Here is a 21,478-nt window from a genome sequence, read left to right on the forward strand (position 1 = left end):
GGGGAAGCCAGCCTGGCTCCTGGCTTTGGGGCTGGGAATTGTGGGAGGAGGGCCGGGGCCCACTGGAGGCACCCTTTTGTGTAAGGACCCAAGGAACCAGTCCTCCGTCTGGCCACAGGGACACTGGGTTGTGGCATTTCTCCAGCTGCTCCCCAGGGGGAGGGAAGACCTCCCTGGAGCCAACAGGCCCAGCCTCTGACCCTGGAAACACCCAGCCCAGGCCTGCCTGAGAGCCAACAAGTCAGGGGGCAGCAAATTTTTAACCAGACACATAGATCATTAACTGGGGTAGGAAGGAGTCCAAATTCAGCATCCCTCGGGGGCAGAGACCAGCTGGGCTTTGAGCCTCCCGTGGAGATGCTGGGCCCCCGAGTCTGGTCCTCTGTGAGGCAGGGGCTGAGCAGGGCCTTGTCCAGCACCGTGGGGGGCTGGGCCTCAGGGGAGGGGAGGAAGGTGGACATCTCAGGCATCTACCCCCCTGTGACCACCCCCTTCACTGCCACGGCCGAGGTGGACTATGGGAAACTGGAGGAGAATCTGCACAAACTGGGCACCTTTCCCTTCCGAGGTAAGCGGGGTCTGTCCGCTGTGGGAGTTGGGGAGATGTGAATGACCCTGGTCTCCTCAGCCAGCAACCAGAGGAGGGTACACAGGCTCTTTCGAGCTGCTCTTGGTCAGTCGGGTACCCTGGGAGTCATTTTGTTATGGGAGAGGAACAGGGGGCATTGGTCTGGAGTCAGGAGCCAGGCAGGAATCTCGGGTTGTGATCTTGGGTTGAATCTCCTCTTGGGTTGGCCTGTGATCTTGGGTTGAATCTCCTCTGCCTCAGTTTCCCCAGCTGTAAACTGTTGAAGTTCTTAGCCCAGCGTTATTGTGAGGATGAAACTAGATCATGGGTGTGAAAGCCTTTGTCAACCAGCCACTCTGTGCAGATGTGAGGGCAGCGGGGTGTCACGTGGCAGCCCCGCCAGCGGGCTCATCTCCCTCAAAGCCTTGTTTGCACACTCTCTTCCGGGCAAAGCCTCCCTCGGCCAAATTAATTCCTGTCCTGGATCCTCTGACTCATTTCCCCTGTTACACATGGGCCTCCCCTCTCTGAGATCAGAGACCAGATCATATTTGTGACACTCAACATACAACACAGCCACAGGCACGATAAATGAAGATAAAAGAAGCGGCAAATTCTGCCCGTCCTGCCCTGCCCACGCTCATCCATCACCCGTGACAGTTCCCTGAGGCAGTGCTCTCAATAGCCCTATTTCACAGACTGGGAAGCTGGGGCTCAGAGTGACGAGATCACTTGCCCAAGGTCACTCAGCTAATACGTGGCTGAGCTGGGATTTGAACTCAGGTCTGACTGCACAGCCATGCTCGGTTTCACTCCACTGCACTGACTGATGAGCCGCTAGGTCAGATTCTAATAAACAGACCCTGATGGGCACCAACTTGGGAATGGAGAGGTTCCGACTGGGGTAATGCAGTGGAGCAGTTGGGAACGTGCACTCTTGATTCAAACCACAGCTCGGCCACTGACTTAGCTGTGAGATCTCTCTAAAGCTCAGTTTCTCCATCTGACACGTGGGAGTAATAATGGCCACATCATAGGAGGGTGGGGAGAAGAATCTGAGAGAATGCAAGTGAAAGCATGCTGTAAATTGTGAAGGGTATGTACATGAGAAGGTGTGGATTCCAGTGATAACGATGATTAGAATGACAGTGTGATCGCCACTGCGGGCAGAGCCGCGTTGTGACAGTGCCCGCTGGCATGACTGAGACCCCATTCGTATCTCAGTGCTGAGGCGATGTGAACCTTCCCTAGCGGCCAGTGAATGCCCTGTGGACGTCCACACTGAGCAGTGACACAAACTCTAAGTACATTTCTGCTGGGGCTCAGCTCATTGGAGCCTGAAGGTTTGGGCTGAGGCCCGGATCTCTTGAAGCAAAGTGAGAAGCTCCTTGAATCTCTAAACGAAGACTCTGCTTCACCTCCCGGGTTCAAGGACACCTTAGTGCAGGGGGTGGGGAGGGTAGACTTTGCATCCAGTGTCTGCCTGCGCCCCAGGCTCTTCCTGGACCCTTCCTTCCCCCTCCCCACAACTCACTGCTGCAGTGGGGACAGGGGTGCCTAGGAGCACAGGCTGCAGAGGGTTTGGCAGGCTGGCCATTGGTAAACTATGCAGGCACCAGCTCCCACCTCAGCTCTCTCTTACCCCTGCACATGGGGGAGCGGGGCACTGTGTAGAAGAGCCCAACACCCGGAGTTAGAAGACCTGTAGGAGTTCTAGTTCTGCTAGTTACGGCGACCTTGGAAAAATCACTGAACCTCTGATCCGGCTTCCTCATTTTAGAATGGCAACCGGGCCACAGCATTCAACACAGTCCTCCCAAGGAACCCAAACCCGAGGTCCTGGCACAGATAACACCGGGCCATAGGGCCCAGTCACAGCTCCCAGGATGCAGCCGGGTTGCCTGGGAAGGGAGCAGTGAGCCACTCTAGCGCGAAAATCTATGTCTCTCTTGCTGGATCCTCACCCCCTTTTGCAGCCCAAACTCAGGGGCAGGGGAGGGAACCATCATGTATCACATTGCCAGGGCCTCCTGCAATGAGTTAAAGGTCCTCCAAAGAGGAGATGGGAACCTGCCCTTGATGAATTAGTGAAGAGTTAAGAGATTCTTCTGAAAGGCATTGCCTGAAACTGTGCAGCTCTATTTATTACTTACTTATTTTTTTTCAGCATAGTTAATTTGTACTAATTATTTGAATAAAGAGTATTCTTTTTAAATAAAACTTATAACCGGAGACCAGAGGGAAGGGTTTTTGCAGAAGGGCCATTGGTCCCTGAACTCACACCCACAAACAACCTCAGAGATGAACTTTGAATTGTTATTTCCAAATGAGGTTAGTGGATGACCCCAGAGTTACTCCAGCAGGATCAGGGAGGTGATTTTTCCCAGAAAAGCTTAAGCTTCTGTCTTATTCCCTTATTATGAAGGGAAGACTATGGTTTCTCGTGATAAGGTATAATATTTTGTGTATATTAAAGCCATTAGTTCGTTAAATAAAATATTTTGTTTAAAATATCACAATTTTTATAACCCTATTTGGCATTGAGAAATGTGTCATATGCCTCTGGGAGTGGCCCAGGCCTGTGTCTGCCCTGAGAGGCCCTGGGTATAATTTGGGATTGACGGTCAGACTCTCAGTTGTCTGTACCCACAGAGAGCCTGGCCAGCTGGCCCACCCACTCATAACTGAACTCTGCCAAATTCTGGGTTTGCAGGTGCATTAAGGCAAGAGGTAGCAGCCCCCATCCTGAAATGGCCCCAGGGATCTGGGACGGGCTGAAGTCTCCTGTCCTGCGTATTCTGCCTTCTCAGCCTACTGCTTGTCTTCCCCCCAATTGTGACCTCATGTTACTCCAGAATGAGCTCCTTTCTGGACCCCTTTGGCTTCCGGACCCTCTCTGTTATGGGGCTGGGGGCTGTAAGTGGGGATGGAATGCACTGAGCTGGCAGTGGGGTTTGGCCCTTCATGGAGGGAGACACTAGCCTTAGGCAGCCAGGAATGGATGCCAGCCCAGCCAAGGGGGTCTTTCAACCATGGCCAGCTTGACCCAGCAGCTTCTGCCCCTTGGGTGCCATCAGATGGGGAGGAAGAGAAACCAAAGACTGGACGATAAGAAGGCCTGACTTGCAGAACAGGTCACAAGCAGGAGGCAGAAGGGACTCAGAATTGGGGAAGCTACCCTTCCACTGACCTTGGGGACAGCTGTCAGGGTGGGAGAAAGGTCCCAGGCCTCAGCCCATGCCTGTCAGAAAGGATCCTGTGACCTCTCCCCGCCCCGCCCCTCAACCACCTTCCTCACAATGGGGTTCATTGCTGAGGTGGGAGGGGCAGCCTAGGGAGGGCACAGCGTGGGGCCTGCCTGCCAGACAACCTCGGGGAGCCTGTCCTTTCAAGCATGAGCCATACCATCTGGGCTCCCCGACTCCCAGTGTGCTCTTAGCTCTGCCCGCCTGGCGTGGGGTCCTGGAGACCTTCTTGGAGCTCATCCAGCAACCATCACGCAGGGTGGTGCTGGGGACCGCCCTCTTACTCGGAGGTGGAGCCCTCATGTTGTGGATGCAGAGGAAGAGGAGAAGGAAGGTAGATTCTGAGGCTGCACAAGACGAGCAGGAGCCACCAGAAAGCGACAAAGCAAGGAAGGAGAGCTGGATCAAATCGCACTTCAGCTGTCTTTCCGAAGAGAAGCTGGCTGCCGGCAGCAGCCCCACCTGCAGCCACAGCGCCGGGGCCTGCAGCAGCGGTGCTGCTGCCCAGCCTGAGAGCGGCAGCGGGGAGGCCAGCACCACGATTCCTGTGGACACCTTCACCACGAGGCAAGGAGAAGAGGGCACTGCTCTTCACCGGGAGCCCTTGACCAGCAAGCAGAGGATGTCTGGGACCTCAGTGACCAAAGAGACCCACGAGGAGTCTGGGAAATCCTCGTCCACGGATGAGGCCATGTGGGCCGCCGTGGCTGCCTGTACCGAGGAGATTGACACCAAGGGGCAGCAGCTGGCTATCTCCATGTTGCAGCGTGCCATGGCTTGCCAGAACTCAGGCCACCTGGAGTCCAAGGACATCAGCCAGGAGGAGCTGAAGGCCCTCGAGGAGGTGGAGATGAAGCTGAAAGGGAATTTCCTCACCCAGCAGGAAACCACCACAGCTGGTGCCAACCACATGCACACCTTCCATAGCCATGGCCACCAGGGTTATCCAAGCCACCCGAGCCACCCGTGCCACAGCCCGCCGAACAGCAGCCACCAGGCCTACCAGCCCTTTAAAGCCACCTAACCACAGATGGAGATGCCCCTTCCCCCCACAGGGCTGGCACGCAATCACAGGCATCCTATGTGGTCCGGCTCTCCGATGGGGCAAACTGTGTGGCCCAGATGCTGCTTAAATCCCTGCTTCGTCAGGCCCTCACAGGGGTCCCGGGTCCCTTGGATTCTGTGAGCGGAGTCTGCCACTGATGGCCCCTGATGGAGGGAGAGCTGGGGGGAATTGAAGCAGCTGAGACAGACTCGCAGGCCACGGAAGACCCAGCAAGAGAGGATGCGCGAGGCAGATCCCAGGAGCAGCTGAGAGCACCACGCTGATGCCAGCTGCCTGGAACTGAGCCAATAAAGCCTTGTATACCCTCACTCTGGGTCTGAGGGCTTTGTGGCCAGCCCCAGGTCTGGGCGGGCCTCTGGGGAGAGGGTTCCTCCTCCCACAGTCCTCTTCATGTGGGCTGATTCGAGACTCCATAATTCGGCCTCCCGGGTCTCAGTTTCTGGGCGTGGGGAATCTCCAGGGGGCTCAACTGCCACCGACCTGCTGCTACCAAGGAAGGAGGGAGCAGCTGGGAGTTGGGAGGAGTGGGGAGAGACAGGCTTTGAGAAGCCAGGAAGTAAGCAGGGGTGGGATGTAGGTCACCCTGTGTACTACCGCCCTCTCCCTGCCCGCACTGGGATCCGTGTTGGTGCCTCCCCACCGCCTACCTTCAGAGCTACCGTGCCATATGCTCTCTCCTTGTTCATGCTACTCTTGCTGGGGCTGCCTCTGTTGCAGTACTGCTAAACTGTAGTAGGATTAGTACTACCAGTAGCTCTGCCCACCTTTTTTTGAGTGTTTAGTATATGCCATGTTCTGTGTTGTGTTACGGCACAGCCCCATGAGGAGGGTATTATGTTATCTCCATTTTGTAGTGAGGCTCAGAGGTGTAATTTTCCTGAGACAGCCTAGACAGTAAGTGATGTTGCTGGGGTCAGAGCCCAGCTTGGCCTAACTCCAAAACCCGTACCCCGAACCCCTGCCCTGTGCTACCCCCGAGTCCAATATCCACCATCCCCCAGTGGGCCTATCTCTCTTATACTTATCCCTGTCCTCTTCGCACATGTCCTGACACTCGCTGTGCCCTCCGGCAAGCCTGGGACTCTCCTTGCCTCCTCTTCCTGGGTTTCACAAAGCCATTTCTGGAGCAAGCAGTGACCCCCAGGTAGGCAGTTAACGGGAGGCAGCTGTCTCCCCCATGAAACTTGAGAGGAGTCAGCTACATGGCACTGTCTAACCTCCAGTGTCTCCTTTACGTAGAAATTTCTTACCATTTGCATCTATTATGGATTTACCAGTGGTTCCCAACCTGTGGGCCTCCAACTCCAGGAAGAAGGTGCCCAGAATCATTGCAAAGGATGGTTAAATCTGTAAACACCCTAAATGTTGTCATTTGATTTTATGGAGCATAGTTGGGAGTATTTGAATATTTTTGACATTACTAGTAAGTGACTTTATATAAATGTTGATATGTGTGTGTGTGTGTGTGTGTGTGTGTATTTAAAGTACTTCATAATAGGGACTTCCCTGGTGGTCCAGTGGTTGAGACTCCACGCTTCCACTGCAGGGGGCGCTGGTAAGATCCCTGGTTGGGGAACTAGGATACCCCATGCTGCACAGCGCAGCCAAAAAAAAAAAAAAAATACTTCATAATAAAAATCTTAGTTGGAAAAAAATAGGGTCAATCATACTGGAAAATGTTGGAAGCTGCTAATTAGATGGAAGGCGAGAGTAGTGAGGTTTGGCTTCTGCAAGTGACTGTTAAAATGCATAAAATGCATGCATTTATCTGGAAGACCTTAAATCCCTTATTAAAAACTTATTACATAAAATTTCAGATTAGCTAATTATGACTTTGGAATCTTAACTTTTAAAAAGTTTCAAACTGGCAAAATTCAAATAAAGTGTGTAGTTAGCATTGTACCAATGTTAAGTCTTTGGTTCTGATCATTGTACTCTAGTTAGGTAAGATGTTGTCATTAGTAGGGGGCTGGGGGAGGGATGTATGGAAATGCCCTGTACCATTTTTGCAACTTTCCTGTAAATTGGAAAGTAGTTCAAATTAAAATTCAAAAAAGTTTTCAGGCAATTTAGTTAAGAGGGATATCAAAGTTTTATTACAGTTGTGCTGCAAGGAAAATAGCTTCTAAGCAGCCAACTCAAGTATATACTCTTGGAAAGGATATTTTTATAAGAAAAGAGAATGGTTAAATCATTGTTAGACTAGATAGAAAGAAGAGAGGTTAACAGTCACTAGACTCTTGTCTTAGAGTCTGCTGGGAGAGTGGCTGGTTTCCCAGGCCAAGGCTTAATTCCATTGAAGCTCATTAGGAAATTGCTTAAGCATTTCATCAGGAACTTTCATTTCTTCCTAGTGGGAGGTTATGAATTACATCATACAAAAAAGTTCTGCCTTAGACCAGGTTTGGGACAATTTTTCTTTTATGCAACAAATTATCAACGCACATGTCAACAGGCAGTGTGCTGGGTGTCACGAAGGAGGCCAAAATGAGGACACCATCTTTGATCTTGATGCTTCTAGACAAGGTAGGGCAAGTGCTGGGCAAGGACAAAATGCTATGGAGCACAAGGGAGAGGGGGATTAAGGAAAGGCTTCGTGGTTCTTGCAGCATCTGAGGGGCTGCAACTAGGGAGGTGTTCTGGGCAGAGAGAAAGGTACAGGAGCAAAGGTGTAGAGGCAGGATGATGGCAGTGTGTCTGGGGACCCTGACAGTCAGTTTGGCTGGAGGGGAACATTTAGAGATAGGCAAAAGGGAGGAGGAAAAGCCCGAAAAGTGACTCCAAAGCCTCAAGGCAAAGAGAACTTAAGAGACTGTCCCATCCAATTTCCTCATTTCACAGCAGAGGCCAGTTTGAGAAATTTTGTCAAGTCCCAACAGGTGGGGGTCGGGCAGATTGAAGGGTTCTGAGGATCTCTGTGCACTTTTGAGTAGGCAGCAGGGAAGGACAAGGAATAGGTAATGGAAGTTCAGAGGAGAGATGTCCAGTGAAGGCTTGATCCCAGGAAGACTTCTCGGAGGAGGTGGCAATGATGATGGGCCAAGGGGCATAACACTGACTGGGGATACTACTTACATAAAAGAGACTGTGATTCCTTTTGGCCACAGTAAATCACGCTGTTGCTTGTGTGTCCTCAGCCCCCACCTACTCCCCTCACCAAGCCTTTCTGGCTCCCCAGAGCAGCCAGAATAACCATGGGGGCAAGGGAGAGAAGCTTCTGAAATGAGTCTCTTTCCTCTTAGAGCTGGAGGGGGTCTGAGAGGTTCCTGAGTGCAGCCTCCCGTCCCACACCAGCCATCCTCCCCCTCCTCAGACTGAAAGTTGCCACCCTCCTGATTTAAGGCTTGAGCACTCCTCTGACTAATATAATGATTACAGCTAACATATTGAATGCCAGGTTCTAGCTATTCCAAGCACTTTACAAATAGTATCTCATTGAAACTTCACAAGTCTTGAAAAGGGGCACCAATATTACCCCCATTTTTCAGTTGGGGAAGCTGAGGTTTGGTTAAACCATTTGCCCAAGGGCTCAGAGCTGGCGAGGGGCACACTGGGAGTTAAACCCGGGCTCTGACAACCCTACTGTGCTGCTCCCTGCTTCCCCACCGCTCACTTTCCTCACTCCCCACCCATCTGGAACCCTGGCCTTTTCCTCTCCTTTAGCCCCACCTCTACACCATGGTGGCACATTAGGCCTGAAACTGGACATCTGGTCAAGGAGAAGGAGGGGGTTCTTGGCAGTATCAGTTCACAGACTTCAAAGTGCTTTCTTTCTCCTACATTTTCTCATTTGAGCCTTTAAGACAGCCCTATCAGGTAGGATTGAAGTGACTTTATTGTCGTCCCAAAGAAAAGGAAATGGGGTCTCAGAGAGCGCTGTGACTTGCCCAGTAGCCAGAGGGACTGGAGTCCAGCGCTTGCCTGACGCTATCACACTTCCCCTCCCCCAGCCTGGCATCTCTTCCTTCTTGGGAGTCAGGCCCGGGTCGGATGCTCCCTTAAATGAAATGAGGAGAAGCCACTAGGAGTCTTGAGCACAGGGGGAGCTCAAGACCCAGCTATCCTGCTGTTTAGGCCAAGTCCAACTGTGGGGACTGGAGGCTTCTGGAACTGACCACCAGAATGAAAGGGGACTTGGGAGTGAGTGACTGTGTCTGGAGACATGTCTGAAGCAAGAAGCCCCCTTCAAGGGGGCTGGCAGGAAATGTTGCGGAGGCAGTGGCAAGAGCTTGTTCTCTAAATTCTTAGCCAGAGGGTGCTGGTCCAATCGTGGCTGGATTGGAGCCCTCTCTGGGGTTGGCAACTCTGCAAGTGGGGTGATGCACTGGGAAATCACTGTGGCCTTATGGAGCAAGACAGAAGGAGGCTCCCACCATAGGCCCCTAGCCTGACATGGAGGAATTGATCCTGAGGAGGCAATGCAACAGAAGCCAAAATCTGTTTGCCTCAAGATGTTCCCTGCAATGTTACCAAGGCAAAAACTGGGGGAAATATGCTAAGTATCCGGTGAGCTCTTCTGGCAACCCACTCAGTGGACTTTAACGGTAGAGTGAACAGCACAGAGAGAGGTTTGTGGTGTAACGTTGTCTCCGCATCACACTGTGTCCCCTTAAGGATGACTCATAGGAACAACCTCTCTTTGTCCCAGTGCCAGGAAACGCTGTGTTTCTCCAGGACAGCTGCTTTGCTTTATCTCGATTTCTACATATCTGTCAGCTGACCACGTTTCCCTTTTAGCTTTGACTGTCGGGAAGCTCCAAGTCAAATTTCTGGCCCATCAGAACTGTACGGCAGGGATTCTGTATACCAACATTGCCCCTGGCTTTCTTTTCTTTCCTTCCTGCCAAACGGTCTTCTATTTATTAATACTCTTCGTTTATTGTATGCTGTATTTAAGAAAAAAAATTGAAATGGAGAGGAGAAAGAACAGGAACGAGAAAGTAAAACGAAAAAAGCTGAGAGGAAAATGGTTTAACATTCCGTTTAGATTCAGCTGAAGAGCATCAATTCTACTGGTCTCTCATGGATATAAAAGTGTTGACACCTTTAACTGGTAAAGTTAGAAATCTCACAGATGATGGTTAAAAAAGGAAAATGCAAAATAAAATAATGAGATGTGGGCTTCCCTGGTGGCGCAGTGGTTGGGAGTCCACCGGCCGATGCAGGGGATGCGGGTTCGTGCCCCGGTCCGGGAGGACCCCACGTGCTGCAGAGCGGCTGGGCCCGTGAGCCATGGCCGCTGAGCCTGCGCGTCCGGAGCCTGTGCTCCACAACGGGAGAGGCCACAACAGTGAGAGGCCCGCGTACCGCAAAAAAATAAAAAAATAATGAGACATCATTTTCCACCCAGAAAATTGGCAAAAATTAGTTCTGACAATACTCAGTATTGGTGTGGATGAGCACTAGCATTTTTTTCTATGTGCTGCTGGGGCATGAACTGGCTAATTAGAATTTTCGCACGTGAAGGTGCATTTACACACGACTCAGCCTTTACACGCCTAAGTATCTAAACTGAGAGAAACTTTTAAACGTGTTTGTTTCAGCATTGTCTGTAATAGCAAAATTAGGATGTATTCTAAATGTCATCAAAGGGAGAATGAAAAGTAAATTGTGGTCTAACTTCACAAGAGAATATTATACAGCAATGAAAGTGAATGAATCAGAGCTCCCTGTACTGCTGTGGCCAAGGTGCAAAGCACAATGGTGAGCAAAAACGGCAAACTGCAGAATGTTATGTGTGATTCCATTTCTATAATGTTTTAAATGGCAAAACCCATCTTATAGATTGTTTATGGGTCCAGATGTATGTTTTAAGGGTGTAAAGACATGAATGGGAACAATAACCACTTGAGACACGCCAGAGGTGAGGAAGAGGACGGTGACGGGGTGGGGGCAGGTGTCGTGGGTGCTGGGTACACCGATGTGGATTCTATTATTAACTATTCTTTGTGGCATGCCTAAAATATCTCATTAAAACAAAGAAAAATAGTGTGAACACTGTCACGGCAACTGGGTAGCACGCTCTGCCTGCATCAGGAGTGGGGAGGAAATGTGTGATAAACTGTGGTGTCGGGGAGGTAGGAGCCTGGGTGAGCATAAGTCCAACATCCGCTTTTTCACAAGCACGTGGGAAGGTGTTGCCTCTCTTGCAGGCTTCGTGGTCCAGGGCTCCAACGGCGAGTTCCCCTTCCTGACCAGCAGTGAGCGCCTGGAGGTGGTGAGCCGCGTGCGCCAGGCCCTGCCCAGGGACAAGCTCCTGCTAGCCGGCTCCGGCTGCGAGTGTGAGGCCTTAATGCCCCGGCCCTGGCGGGGGCGGGGGCGGGGGCGGGGGCGGGCTCCCTGACCCGGGGCTGGGTCCGGTCTAGCGCTTGCTCTGTCTCTTCTGCTCTGCGCCCCTTGCTTGCCTCAGGGTCCCAGCCCAGTCCTCTGCCTCCTGCCCTCGCCCACCGCGGCCTGTAGGGAAGACTTCCTCCTTCCTCCTGCAGCCACTCAGGCCACGGTGGAGATGACGGTGAGCATGGCCCAGGTCGGGGCTGACGCCGCCATGGTGGTGACTCCTTGCTACTATCACGGCCGCATGAACAGCGCCGCCCTCATTCACCACTACACCAAGGTGGGTGTGAGGGGTGGGTGTGGGCTTGAGGTCTGGGGCCAAGAGGAAGCTGGGTGAGGCAGAGATACTGCTTGGGGAGGGGAGGGGAGATGAGAGAAGCTGGGAGCAGAGTGGTGAGCCTACTGCCCATGAATGGCAGCTTTGGGAAAGGGGAGGGATGCCACCAGGTACCAGCTGTGTGACAGTGGGTGACTGACCTAACCAAGCTGTATTGCTGTTTCCTCCCCTCCCAAATGGGAGGAATAATGGAATCTTCCTCCAGGGTGGTTGTGAGGACTAAATCCAATCAAAACATAAAGGACTTAGAACTGTGCCTGGCACACAGAAAGCACTCCTAAGTGTTAGCCAGGACTAGTGCTTGCAATCAGGGTGCATAGCACTGTGACTTCTAGCCCAGCAGGTGGGCCAGTCCAGGTAGCCCTGCAGAGACCCAAGCCTGGACCGCCTCAGGCCTGGGGCAGCTGCCCTCTCCTCTCTTCTCTGTGCCCCTCAGGTTGCCGACCTGTCTCCAATTCCTGTGGTGCTCTACAGTGTCCCAGCCAACACGGGGCTGGACCTGCCTGTGGATGCGGTGGTCACGCTTTCCCAGCACCCGAATATCGTGGGCATCAAGGACAGCGGTGGTGATGTGAGTGGCAGCAGCTCTCGGCTGGGACGCCCTCCTCCTCTTCTCTTTTGCTACCAACTTCCGGGCAGCTCTGGGACCCGCTTCAGTCCGGGGCTCCTGTGTGGGTTCCCTCTGTCCTGTGGGCTCTCTGGGGTTCATCTGAACTTTGAGGCATCTCTCTGGGACCTGGGCTCTCATTCTCCCACACTTGCCCAGCCCCCATCCAGGCTGGTGGCAGAGCTTGTGGGCCCAGCTCTCACACCAGGTTTGCCGTTACAGGTGACCAGGATCGGGCTGATTGTTCACAAGACCAGGAGGCAGGATTTCCAGGTGTTGGCTGGATCGGCTGGCTTCCTGCTGGCCAGCTATGCCGTGGGTAGGCCTCTCACTGCTCTCAAACTGTGATGCGTGACCAAGATATACGCAGGCAGCTGGGTTCTGCTGGGAGAGATGGTGAGGGCCAGGACTGGGTGTAGAGGGGGCCTTTGCCAGCCTGCCTGCTCAGAAACCTCAGAGGTCTGACACACTGCTTACTTATCTGAATAGTGGGTGCTTGTGGGTGACCTTGTTGGGCAGAGGAGGGTGGCCGAGTACAATCCCTGGCCTGTAGGGGGGATGCCTACAGTTTGCTCGAAGTCTCAAGCTCCCTGCTTAGGTGACAAACGTAGCTCCTTTAATCTCACCTTGTAAATCATTCTCTGAGGGAAGAGGCCTTGGGGCCCTTCCCACTAGTCTGGGGGTGCATTTTCCTCTCTCCGTGGGTCCGGGCCAGAATGAATTGTCAGGCCTGCGGGGTTGGGCTGGGGGTCTTCAGCTGCCTGATCAGACTCTGTTCCAGTCCAGGAGCCTAGGAATGTCACCATTAGACCAACTGCTCTTATCTGCTTGGGGTCAAGGTCCTTGGGTTCAGACTGGATTTGAGCCATGGAGCGGAGGGAAGCCTCTGCTCCCTTCAGCTGAAGCCCCAGTGAGTGTAGATTTGAGTTACTTTTCCAACGATGCAGGGGAAAATGCTGGTTCCTATTCTCTCTTGTCTCTGCAGACTTTGACTTGTAGTATAGGTCCTGTGTAGCTCCCCGCTGCCTTGTCACAGTCTCTAAAGGGGAGAGTAGAAGGGACCCATTTATGCTTCATTCCTGAGAGTGTGGTAGATGGAAATATCACAGGCTCTGGAAGTTGGGGATCTGAGCTGGAATCTGAGCTCTGCCATTTATTCACTGAGAACCAACAGGGCAAAGTACATGACCTTTCTGGGCCTAGTTTCTACTCTGCAAAGCAGGGAGGTGTTATGAGGGTTAGAGAGCATTGGCCCTATGTCTGCCATAGTGCTCGGCACATAGTAGGTTTTCAATAAATGGCATCTGTATTAGCTCATTCGAGCTATATTAGCATTAGCTTGAAATGCCTACTCTCTCTCCAGTCTTGAGGCCACTCTGCTTTGAGTCACCCCTAACTAGCTTTGGAATCACACTCACAGGCTGGCAGAAGCGGCAGGAACCTCTGAGATCACAGCCAGCCCGTTTTCATTGCCCACATGAGAACAAAGAGAACTGGAGAGGGTTGATAACTTGTCCAAGTTCATGCAGCCAGTGGGAGGAAATGCCGGGTCTCCTGCCTCTGTCTAGTGCTCTTTCCCCTCCCCTAACCTCTCCCTCACTGCTGTCCCAGGCTGAATTCACTGCGGGGAATAAAATTTCAGTAGAGCAAAGGCTTCCCATCCACTCCATCCCCTTCCAGGGCTGATGAGTCAGGGGGCTATTGGAGGATCGTGGAGGTATCAACTGGCAGGTGGGACTCTACTCTGCAGGGGGTGGGGGGTGGAGGGAGGGGTGTGCAGGGAAGGAACTGTCCTTGAGTTAGCCTTCAGGCTCTGCTCCCTGCCCCTCAGCCTGTGGGAGTCTATTTTGAATATGCTGGAAATGTTCTCTCTGGAAATCTGTGAACTCACAGAGCGTGTCTCAGACATGGCTAACCAGTGGCCTAGAAATGCACAGCCTGTCTGCCCAGAACAAAGGGGTGCTGGGGACCAGGATTTGGAATTCTCTGCAGGCAGAGGCTCTGGCTGGTATTCTGCATCTTCCTCTGTGGCAGGAGCTGTAGGGGGCGTGTGTGCCCTGGCCAATGTCCTGGGGGCTCAGGTGTGCCAGCTGGAGCGACTCTGCCTCACAGGGCAATGGGAAGATGCCCAGAAGCTGCAGCACCGCCTCATTGAGCCAAACACTGCGGTGAGTTCCCAGCCAATGGACCCAGAGTGGGGGTGGTCTGTGTCCTCATTGCAACAGGAGCCAGTGCTGGCACAGGGGTCCCCACTTGGTCTCTTCCCTTTCAGAAAGTCCTTTTAGAGAACATCCCAGTGTGGGAACTCTTGGTGCCTCCCCAGAAAATCTTGACTTCAGGAACAAAGTCGAACCACATTGGTTCTCAAACTTACGTGTGCATTAGAATTCATTTAGGGAGCTGGTTAAAATTCTACTCCTTTAGGCTCAGGAACACTCATTGAGACAAGCATCCTGGATGATGGTGACATCAGGAATCCTGGAACCTTACTTAGAGATGCCCTGCCTAAAGAGAGGGAAACATGGGCCTTTATGTCAGCTTTATAAGGGGCCAGATCCTGAAAAATAGAATGATTGACAGTAATAAAGGAGTGGGAAGGCTGGAGGTATTCAGAGCGCAGCTTTCCCAGGAAAGTCCTGTCTTCAAATAATCCATTCTGTAGTCAGACTGTGTACCCCAACTCTGCTGGGCAAGTCAAGGAGAAGAGGCAAGATGGAATGCTTGTCAATTGCAGGCGGTGCTGTGCTGAGCATATTGGAGTCTGAGGCATAAAGAAAAACGTGTGTCCCTGGAGACATGTTTTTATTCATATTTTAAATTAAACTTTTAATTTTAGGATTATTGTAGATTCACGTGAAATTATAAGAAACAATACAGGGAGATCCAGGTACCCATTACCCTGTTTCCCCCAATGGTAACATCTTAAAAAGCTGTAGCATGAAATTACAGCCAGGATTTTGACATGTATACAGTCAAGATACAGAATATTTCCAGCACCATGAGGATCCCTCGTGTTATCCTTTTAGAGCCACACCTACTCATCTCCTGCCCCCACCCCCTCCTTAACCCCCGGCAATCACAAATATGTTCATTTTTATAATTTTATCAGTTCAAGACTGTTATATAAATGGAATCAGATAGCCTATAACCTTTTTATTTCCTCTATGAACAAATCTTTTTTTTTTTTTTTTTAGTCTGTAACCTTTTGAGATTTGCTTTTTTCACTCAGCATAATTTTCTGGAGATTCATTCAGGCACATGTAAGCAATAGTTCCTTTTTATTGCTGCATAGTAGTTCATGGTGTGGCCATAAACAGCCTGTTTAACCATTCTCTTGGTGAAGGAAAGCTGGTTGTAAAGCTGCTATGTACATTTACGAACAGGTTTTTGTGTGACCATAAATTTTCATTTTTCTGGGATAAATACACAATTGGTGGGTCGTATGTTGTTTGCAAGTTTAGTGTTTTAAGAAACTGTTTTCCATAGTGAGTGTACCATATTGTATTTACACCAGTGTAAATGTATGCATGACCCAGTTTCTCTGCATCCTCACCAGCATTTGGTGTTGTGACTTTTTTTTTTTTTTGCCATTCTGATAGGCATGTTGTGACATCTTGTGGTTTTAATTTACATTTTTCTGATGGCTAATGCTGTTGAACATCTTGTCATGTATTTATTTGGCATCTATATATCCTCTTAGTTGAAATGTCTGTTTATGTCTCTTGCCCATTTTCCAACTGGATTTTTTTTTTTTTTTTACTGTTGAGTTTTGGAAGTTCTTTATACCTTCTAGATACTAGTCCTTTGTCAAAAATGTGGTTTGCAAAGATTTTCTCCCAGTCTGTAGCTAGTCTCATCGTTCTCTTAACAGATCTTTTACAGAGCAAAAGTTTTTAATCTTGAGGAAGTCTAATTTATCAATATTTTCTTTTATGTTTATGCTTTTGATGCAAGTCTAAGAACTCTTTGCCTAGCACTAGATTGTAAAGTTTTTCTATTTCTTTCCTAAAAGTTTTATATTTTACAAGCCTGTGACCCATTTTGAGTTAATTTTTGTAAAACGTATGAGACTTAGATCAAGGTTCATTTTTTTTTTTCTGTTCTTTTTTGGCCTGTAGATATCCACTTGTTCCAGCACCATCTGCTGAAAAGATGGATCTTTCCTTTACTGAATTACTTTTGCACTTTTGTCAAAAATCAGTTGGGTGTATTTGTGTAGGTCTATTTCTGGATTCTCTATTCTCTCCATTGATCTATCCCTCTGCAGTACCATACAGACTTGATTATTGTAGGTGTGTAATAAATCTTAAAATCAGATTTTAAGATTTTAAGCTAGACTGATTCCTCCCACTTTGTTCTTTTTTTTCCCAAAAAATTGTTTTAACTAATCTAAATCCTTTGTCTTTCCATATAAATTTTAGAAAAATATTGTGGATGTCTACGAATACTTGTGGAATTTTTTTTTTAATAAATTTATTTATCTTATTTATATTTGGCTGTGTTGGGTCTCCGTTGCCGTGTGCAGGCTTTCTCTACTTGTGGCTCGTGGGCTCTAGCGCGCAGGCTCAGCAGCTGTGGCGCACGGGCTCAGCCGCTCCGCAGCATGTGGGATCCTCCCGGACCAGGGCTCGAACCCGTGCCCCCCGCATTGGCAGGCGGACTGCCAACCACTGCACCACAAGGGAAGTCCCCTTGCTGGAATTTTGATAGGAATTGTGTTAAACCTGTACACCAATTTGGGAACAATTGACATTTTTACTGTGTTGTCTTCAAATCCTTGAATATAGTTATGTCTCCATTTATGTAGACCTTCGTTGATTTATTTCATCAGCACTTTGCAGTTTTTGGCAAACCAGTCCTATACAAGTTTTGAGAGATTTACACCCAAGTGGCTCATATTTTTTGAGTGATTATAAATGATATTGTATTTTTAATTTCACTATTCATATGTTCATTGCTAGTATGTATAGAAACACAGTGGATTTTTGCTTCTTTATGTTGTATCGTATGACTTTGCTGAACTCACTTATGGGTTCTATGAGATTTTTTTCTATATTCCTTGGGATTTTCTACATAGACAATCATATCATCTACAAATAGGGGATGTTTTATTTCTTCCTTTCTGATCTGCATACCTTTTATTTCCTTTCTTGCCTTATTGCACTGGCTAGAACTTCCTGCACTATGTTGAATAAGAGTAGGGAGAGTGGACATCCTTGCCTTGTTTCTGATCTTAAAGAAAAGCATTCAGCCTTTCACTGTTAAGTGCAATGTTAGCTATAGGTTCCTGTAGATGCTCTTTTTCAAGTTGAGGAAGTTCTCCCTTATTCTAGTTTTCAGAGAGTATTTAAAAATCATGAATGGGTGTTTAATTTTTGTCAAATTTTTTCTGCATTGATTGATTTGACCATGTGATTTTTTTTCCTCTTTAGCCTGTTTATATGGTAAGTTACATTAATAATTTTCAAATATTGAACCAGACTTATATCCCTGGGATAAACCCCACTTGCACATGGTGTATAACTTTTTATATATTGCCAAATTCCATTTGTTAATATTTTATTAAGGGTTTTTCCTGCCTATATTCATGAGAGATATTGGTATGTAGTCCTTTTTCTTTCTTCCTTCCTTCCTCCCCCCCACCTCTTTCTTTCTTTCTTTCTTTCTTTCTTTTTTCTTTCTTTTCTTTCTTTCTTTTCTTTCTTTCCTGTCTTTGTCTGATTTTGGTATCAGGGTAAAAATAGCTTCATTAATTGATTGGGAAGTGTTCCCTCCTCTTCTGTTTTCTGGAAGAGGCTGTGAGAATTGATGTTAAGTCTTCTTTAAACACTAAAAAACAATTCTCCATTGAAACCATCTGGGCCTGGAGATTTCTTTTTTGGGAGTTTAGAAATAATAATGGCTCCACACTAGGCCTCTACGGATACCTCCGTAGCTGAAAGGGGTAGAAGTGCCTTCTTACTGCTACTCGTGTGGCCTCCACTGACATCTTTTTTTTTTTTTTTGCGGTACGCGGGCCTCTCACTGTTGTGGCCTCTCCCGTTGTGGAGCACAGGCTCTGGACGCGCAGGCTCAGCAGCCATGGCTCATGGGCCTAGCCGCTCCGCGGCATGTGAGATCTTCCCAGACTGGGGCACGATCCTGTGTCCCCTGCATCGGCAGGCGGACTCTCAACCACTGCGCCACCAGGGAAGCCCTTGCATTTTTTTTTAATATTGCATTAAATATTTGTCTTGTGACTGAGTTTTGCCTCTGAGGCAATAGTCCCAGACGGAGCCTGGCAATGTTTTCTTTGGGAAAGTGGTGGGAGGGCTCTAGATTTCCCTCACAGCTTATATCTTTACCTCAAAAGGACAGATTAACTCAGATTTAGAGAAAGGACAGCTGAGGAGGCAAGCACGAGTTTCCCTGGATGTGAAGGTTCTCCTGGGATAGGACGGGCTACAGATAGGGTGTAAGAATTGCAGAAATGAGGGCCTTTCAGCTGAGCCCCATCAGGGCCCAGGCTGTACTATACATTCTGACATTCCACTGGGGCGGGACTTCTTCTCTCCCACTCCCATCTGCCTGTGAGAGAGAAGGTCCCAGAACCTGCAGACCACCCGGATAGGAAGAGGAGGAGTTTCCAGGCCGCTTGAGGTCTGGCCTAAATAGTGGCATTTTTCTCATCCAATTCTTGTGACATGGGGTAGATGTTGTTACCTCCTAATTTGATAGACGAAGCAGCTTGGGCTGTCCTTTGGGAAGAGAGGATACTTGCTGCCTTCCTAGCCCTTGGCATGCCATCCTGCCTTACCCTTCACTCTGCGCCCCGTCCTGTGCCAACTCTGGGCACACACTCAGGAATGTCTGGAACACCTTTCTGCTGCCCGGGCTGTAGGCTCAGCCACCCCAAGAGCAGCTTGATGTCACCTTATTGCCCTGCCCTGCTCGAACACAATGTGCGTCCACTGCCCTCCCACCCAGCCGGCCTCCTGCCCAGGCTATATTTAGGATTTTCCCTGTTTTTTACCTCCAAAGTGTTCAACCCTTTCTCAGCATCTGAAGAGGGGCAAATCAGAGATCTTCAGACCCTTATGTGGAAGAAAGCTTTCCTCTAGGTACTTCTTGTTTCCATCGTCTTTCCCACCCTAGTCAGGTTTTGGGTGAAATGCTCAGGTTATTAGAACATGATGGGGGCCGGGTCTGGGAGGAGGCTTGCTAAAGTCTACTGGCCTCTAGTGGTGAATAGTTATTAGCCAGTCATTCATCAGTGGTTCCCAGCCTCTTTACCCCAAACAACCTCTTTTATTAGTTTTACCCTTCATGAAGCCCATATTTCTAAGGTTTTACTTCCCTCAAAATGAAACTTTATTAAGTAATAATTACTTTCTTAGTTTTTAGGTAGTCAAAGATTAATCTAACACTTCCCAACAGCATGAAACAACCCGTTGCTATGCTAAACACAAAGAAACTTGATTCTTCATTTTCTGTAAAACTCCATGCATGATTTTAAATTAGATCTCCCACTACAATGGAAAAGACTTTGGAGATCGTGTTATCCGGCCCCCTCGTGTTTTAGGCAAGTGAACTTGCTCAGAGATAAGTAAATGATACAAGGTTACAGAGTGAAACTTCTTCGGACAAGGATGCATTGTTTTCCCTGTGAGAGCATTTGGAGTTGGGGTCAGGGAGGAGCTATGGGTGCATGGGGAGGGACCCTGCTGAGGGGGCAGTAGAGGTCTGGGCTGTTCCGACTCTCCACTCCTGGTGTGCCCTGAGTCAGGTTCCAGGGAACTGGGCTGCAGACCAGTGAGTCTCTACCGCCCAGACCCACAGCGCTGCTGCCTTCTCCCAACCCAGTTTGAGGACCGAATGCCACTCTCCTCCCCGATGGGGCGGATTTCTCTCCTAAAACCAAAGCAGGTGCCTTCCTTCATTCTAGGTTTTGGCATTGTGTTCTCTACTGCCGACCTGCCTTCTGGTGACCTACCCTGGGTGTCATAGATTTGGTAGTTAGTTTACCGGGAGGGAAGGGTGGGAACCCTAACTTTCTGCAAGTGACACATGTCTGGGTCCCAGATGTGTGTGCAGGGGACTCCCCAGTCTCTTCTAACAGGCCCTGCTCCTCAGGTGACCCGGCGCTTCGGGATCCCGGGGCTGAAGAAAACCATGGACTGGTTTGGCTACTACGGAGGCCCCTGCCGCTCCCCCTTGCAGGAGCTGAGCGCCGCCCAGGAGGAGGCGCTGCGCCTGGATTTCACCATCAACGGCTGGCTCTGAGCGTGAGGACGGGACGGCCGGACCGCGCACATCCCAGCCTCTTGCCTTGCGGTAGCAGCCTGAAGAGGAACGCGGGGGGACGAGGGTTCAAGGCCCCTCTTCTTATTTCAGTCATCCAGGTAGCCTCTCTCCAGGCGCTGCCATGCACGCTCGTTTCCTGTTCTCCCGGCCCCGTGACCTCTCGCATTTGTATCCTGAACTCTGGGTCTCTAGAGACCTTCAGTCTGGGAAGGAGCAATGACTTACTTGTCTCTCTACTGTGCTTTTCTATCCCCTGAGACACGTGAACCAGGACCCAGAGGGGAAAGTCACGGGGGCAGTTGGGCACAGAAATGCCATGTTTTACTGAAAGGAAGACTGCTTAGACTTGGGGGGTACAAACCTGAGTCCAGCACAGTGCAGCAGGAAGCCAGGGTGACTCCTGAGAACCCAACTTCTGACTCCTTCCAGGGGAAGCAATAGGTTGGGAAACCTGATCAGAAAGGTGTCACTGGTCTTTCAAAGACACCCCCCCACCCCGCAAGCTGCATTCTAATCCTTTCCTAAACCTATTTTGATTGATCTCATATTGTCTCTAGCCTTGATCCCAACCATCACGTGCACCAGTGAGACAGCCCAGTGGCTTGCCAGAACTGGTAAATAATGACACCTGGTGGATAAATGTCCCATTCTAGAAGGCTATTCTAGCCAACCCAGGTCTGAAACATTAGGGAAGGGGACTTGGCCTGAGATAGGACCATCCTCTTGCCTATACACACTCTGCTTTTATTGTTAGGAACAATTACTTTGTTACTGCAATAAAATTGAATAAGTTAAATTAGTGTGGCTATGTACAGATTAACACTCCACTGCTATGCAGATCTTAGGTTTCCAGCCCAGATATCAAGAACCTTCCCAGAGGCAATTTAGCTCCCAAGGTCTGTGTTTTCCCAGCTCTGAGAGAGGCCCTAAGAATACTGAGCAAACATAACCATTAGATTATTGGAGGCCTAGGGAAAAAGTTACTGACGTTTTAAATGGTAGAGGTAAGAGGCAAACAGGTTCAAGTGAGATATTTAGA

At 49.6% G+C, this 21,478-nt stretch overlaps 2 protein-coding genes across 2 annotated transcripts; both read left to right on the top strand.

Moving 5' to 3' along the window:
• The first annotated feature begins 77 nt into the window (after positions 1 to 77).
• On the top strand, positions 78 to 20,557 carry HOGA1 (4-hydroxy-2-oxoglutarate aldolase 1). Its single transcript, XM_060127020.1, has 7 exons — positions 78 to 568; positions 11,032 to 11,160; positions 11,365 to 11,492; positions 11,986 to 12,120; positions 12,379 to 12,475; positions 14,191 to 14,324; positions 20,269 to 20,557. The coding sequence occupies exons 1-7, from the start codon at positions 358 to 360 to the stop codon at positions 20,416 to 20,418; spliced, it is 984 nt and encodes a 327-aa protein (XP_059983003.1). The 5' UTR covers positions 78 to 357; the 3' UTR covers positions 20,419 to 20,557.
• Positions 3,806 to 5,174, top strand: C16H10orf62 (chromosome 16 C10orf62 homolog). The gene has a single exon (XM_060126637.1). It carries the CDS (start codon positions 3,806 to 3,808, stop codon positions 4,835 to 4,837), a length of 1,032 nt encoding a protein of 343 aa, XP_059982620.1. The 3' UTR covers positions 4,838 to 5,174.
• Positions 20,558 to 21,478: the final 921 nt, after the last annotated feature.

The sequence above is a fragment of the Lagenorhynchus albirostris genome, chromosome 16, assembly GCF_949774975.1.
Source record: "Lagenorhynchus albirostris chromosome 16, mLagAlb1.1, whole genome shotgun sequence".
NCBI lineage: Eukaryota > Metazoa > Chordata > Mammalia > Artiodactyla > Delphinidae > Lagenorhynchus > Lagenorhynchus albirostris.

Excerpts from the sequence above, each read along its gene's own strand:
- HOGA1 (XM_060127020.1), top strand. The coding sequence starts at position 358 with ATGCTGGGCCCCCGAGTCTGGTCCTCTGTGAGGCAGGGGCTGAGCAGG. Across the intron at positions 569-11,031 it reads GGGCACCTTTCCCTTCCGAG|GCTTCGTGGTCCAGGGCTCC; the intron begins GTAAGCGGGGTC and ends CCTCTCTTGCAG. Across the intron at positions 12,121-12,378 it reads TCAAGGACAGCGGTGGTGAT|GTGACCAGGATCGGGCTGAT; the intron begins GTGAGTGGCAGC and ends TTGCCGTTACAG.
- C16H10orf62 (XM_060126637.1), top strand. The coding sequence starts at position 3,806 with ATGCCTGTCAGAAAGGATCCTGTGACCTCTCCCCGCCCCGCCCCTCAA.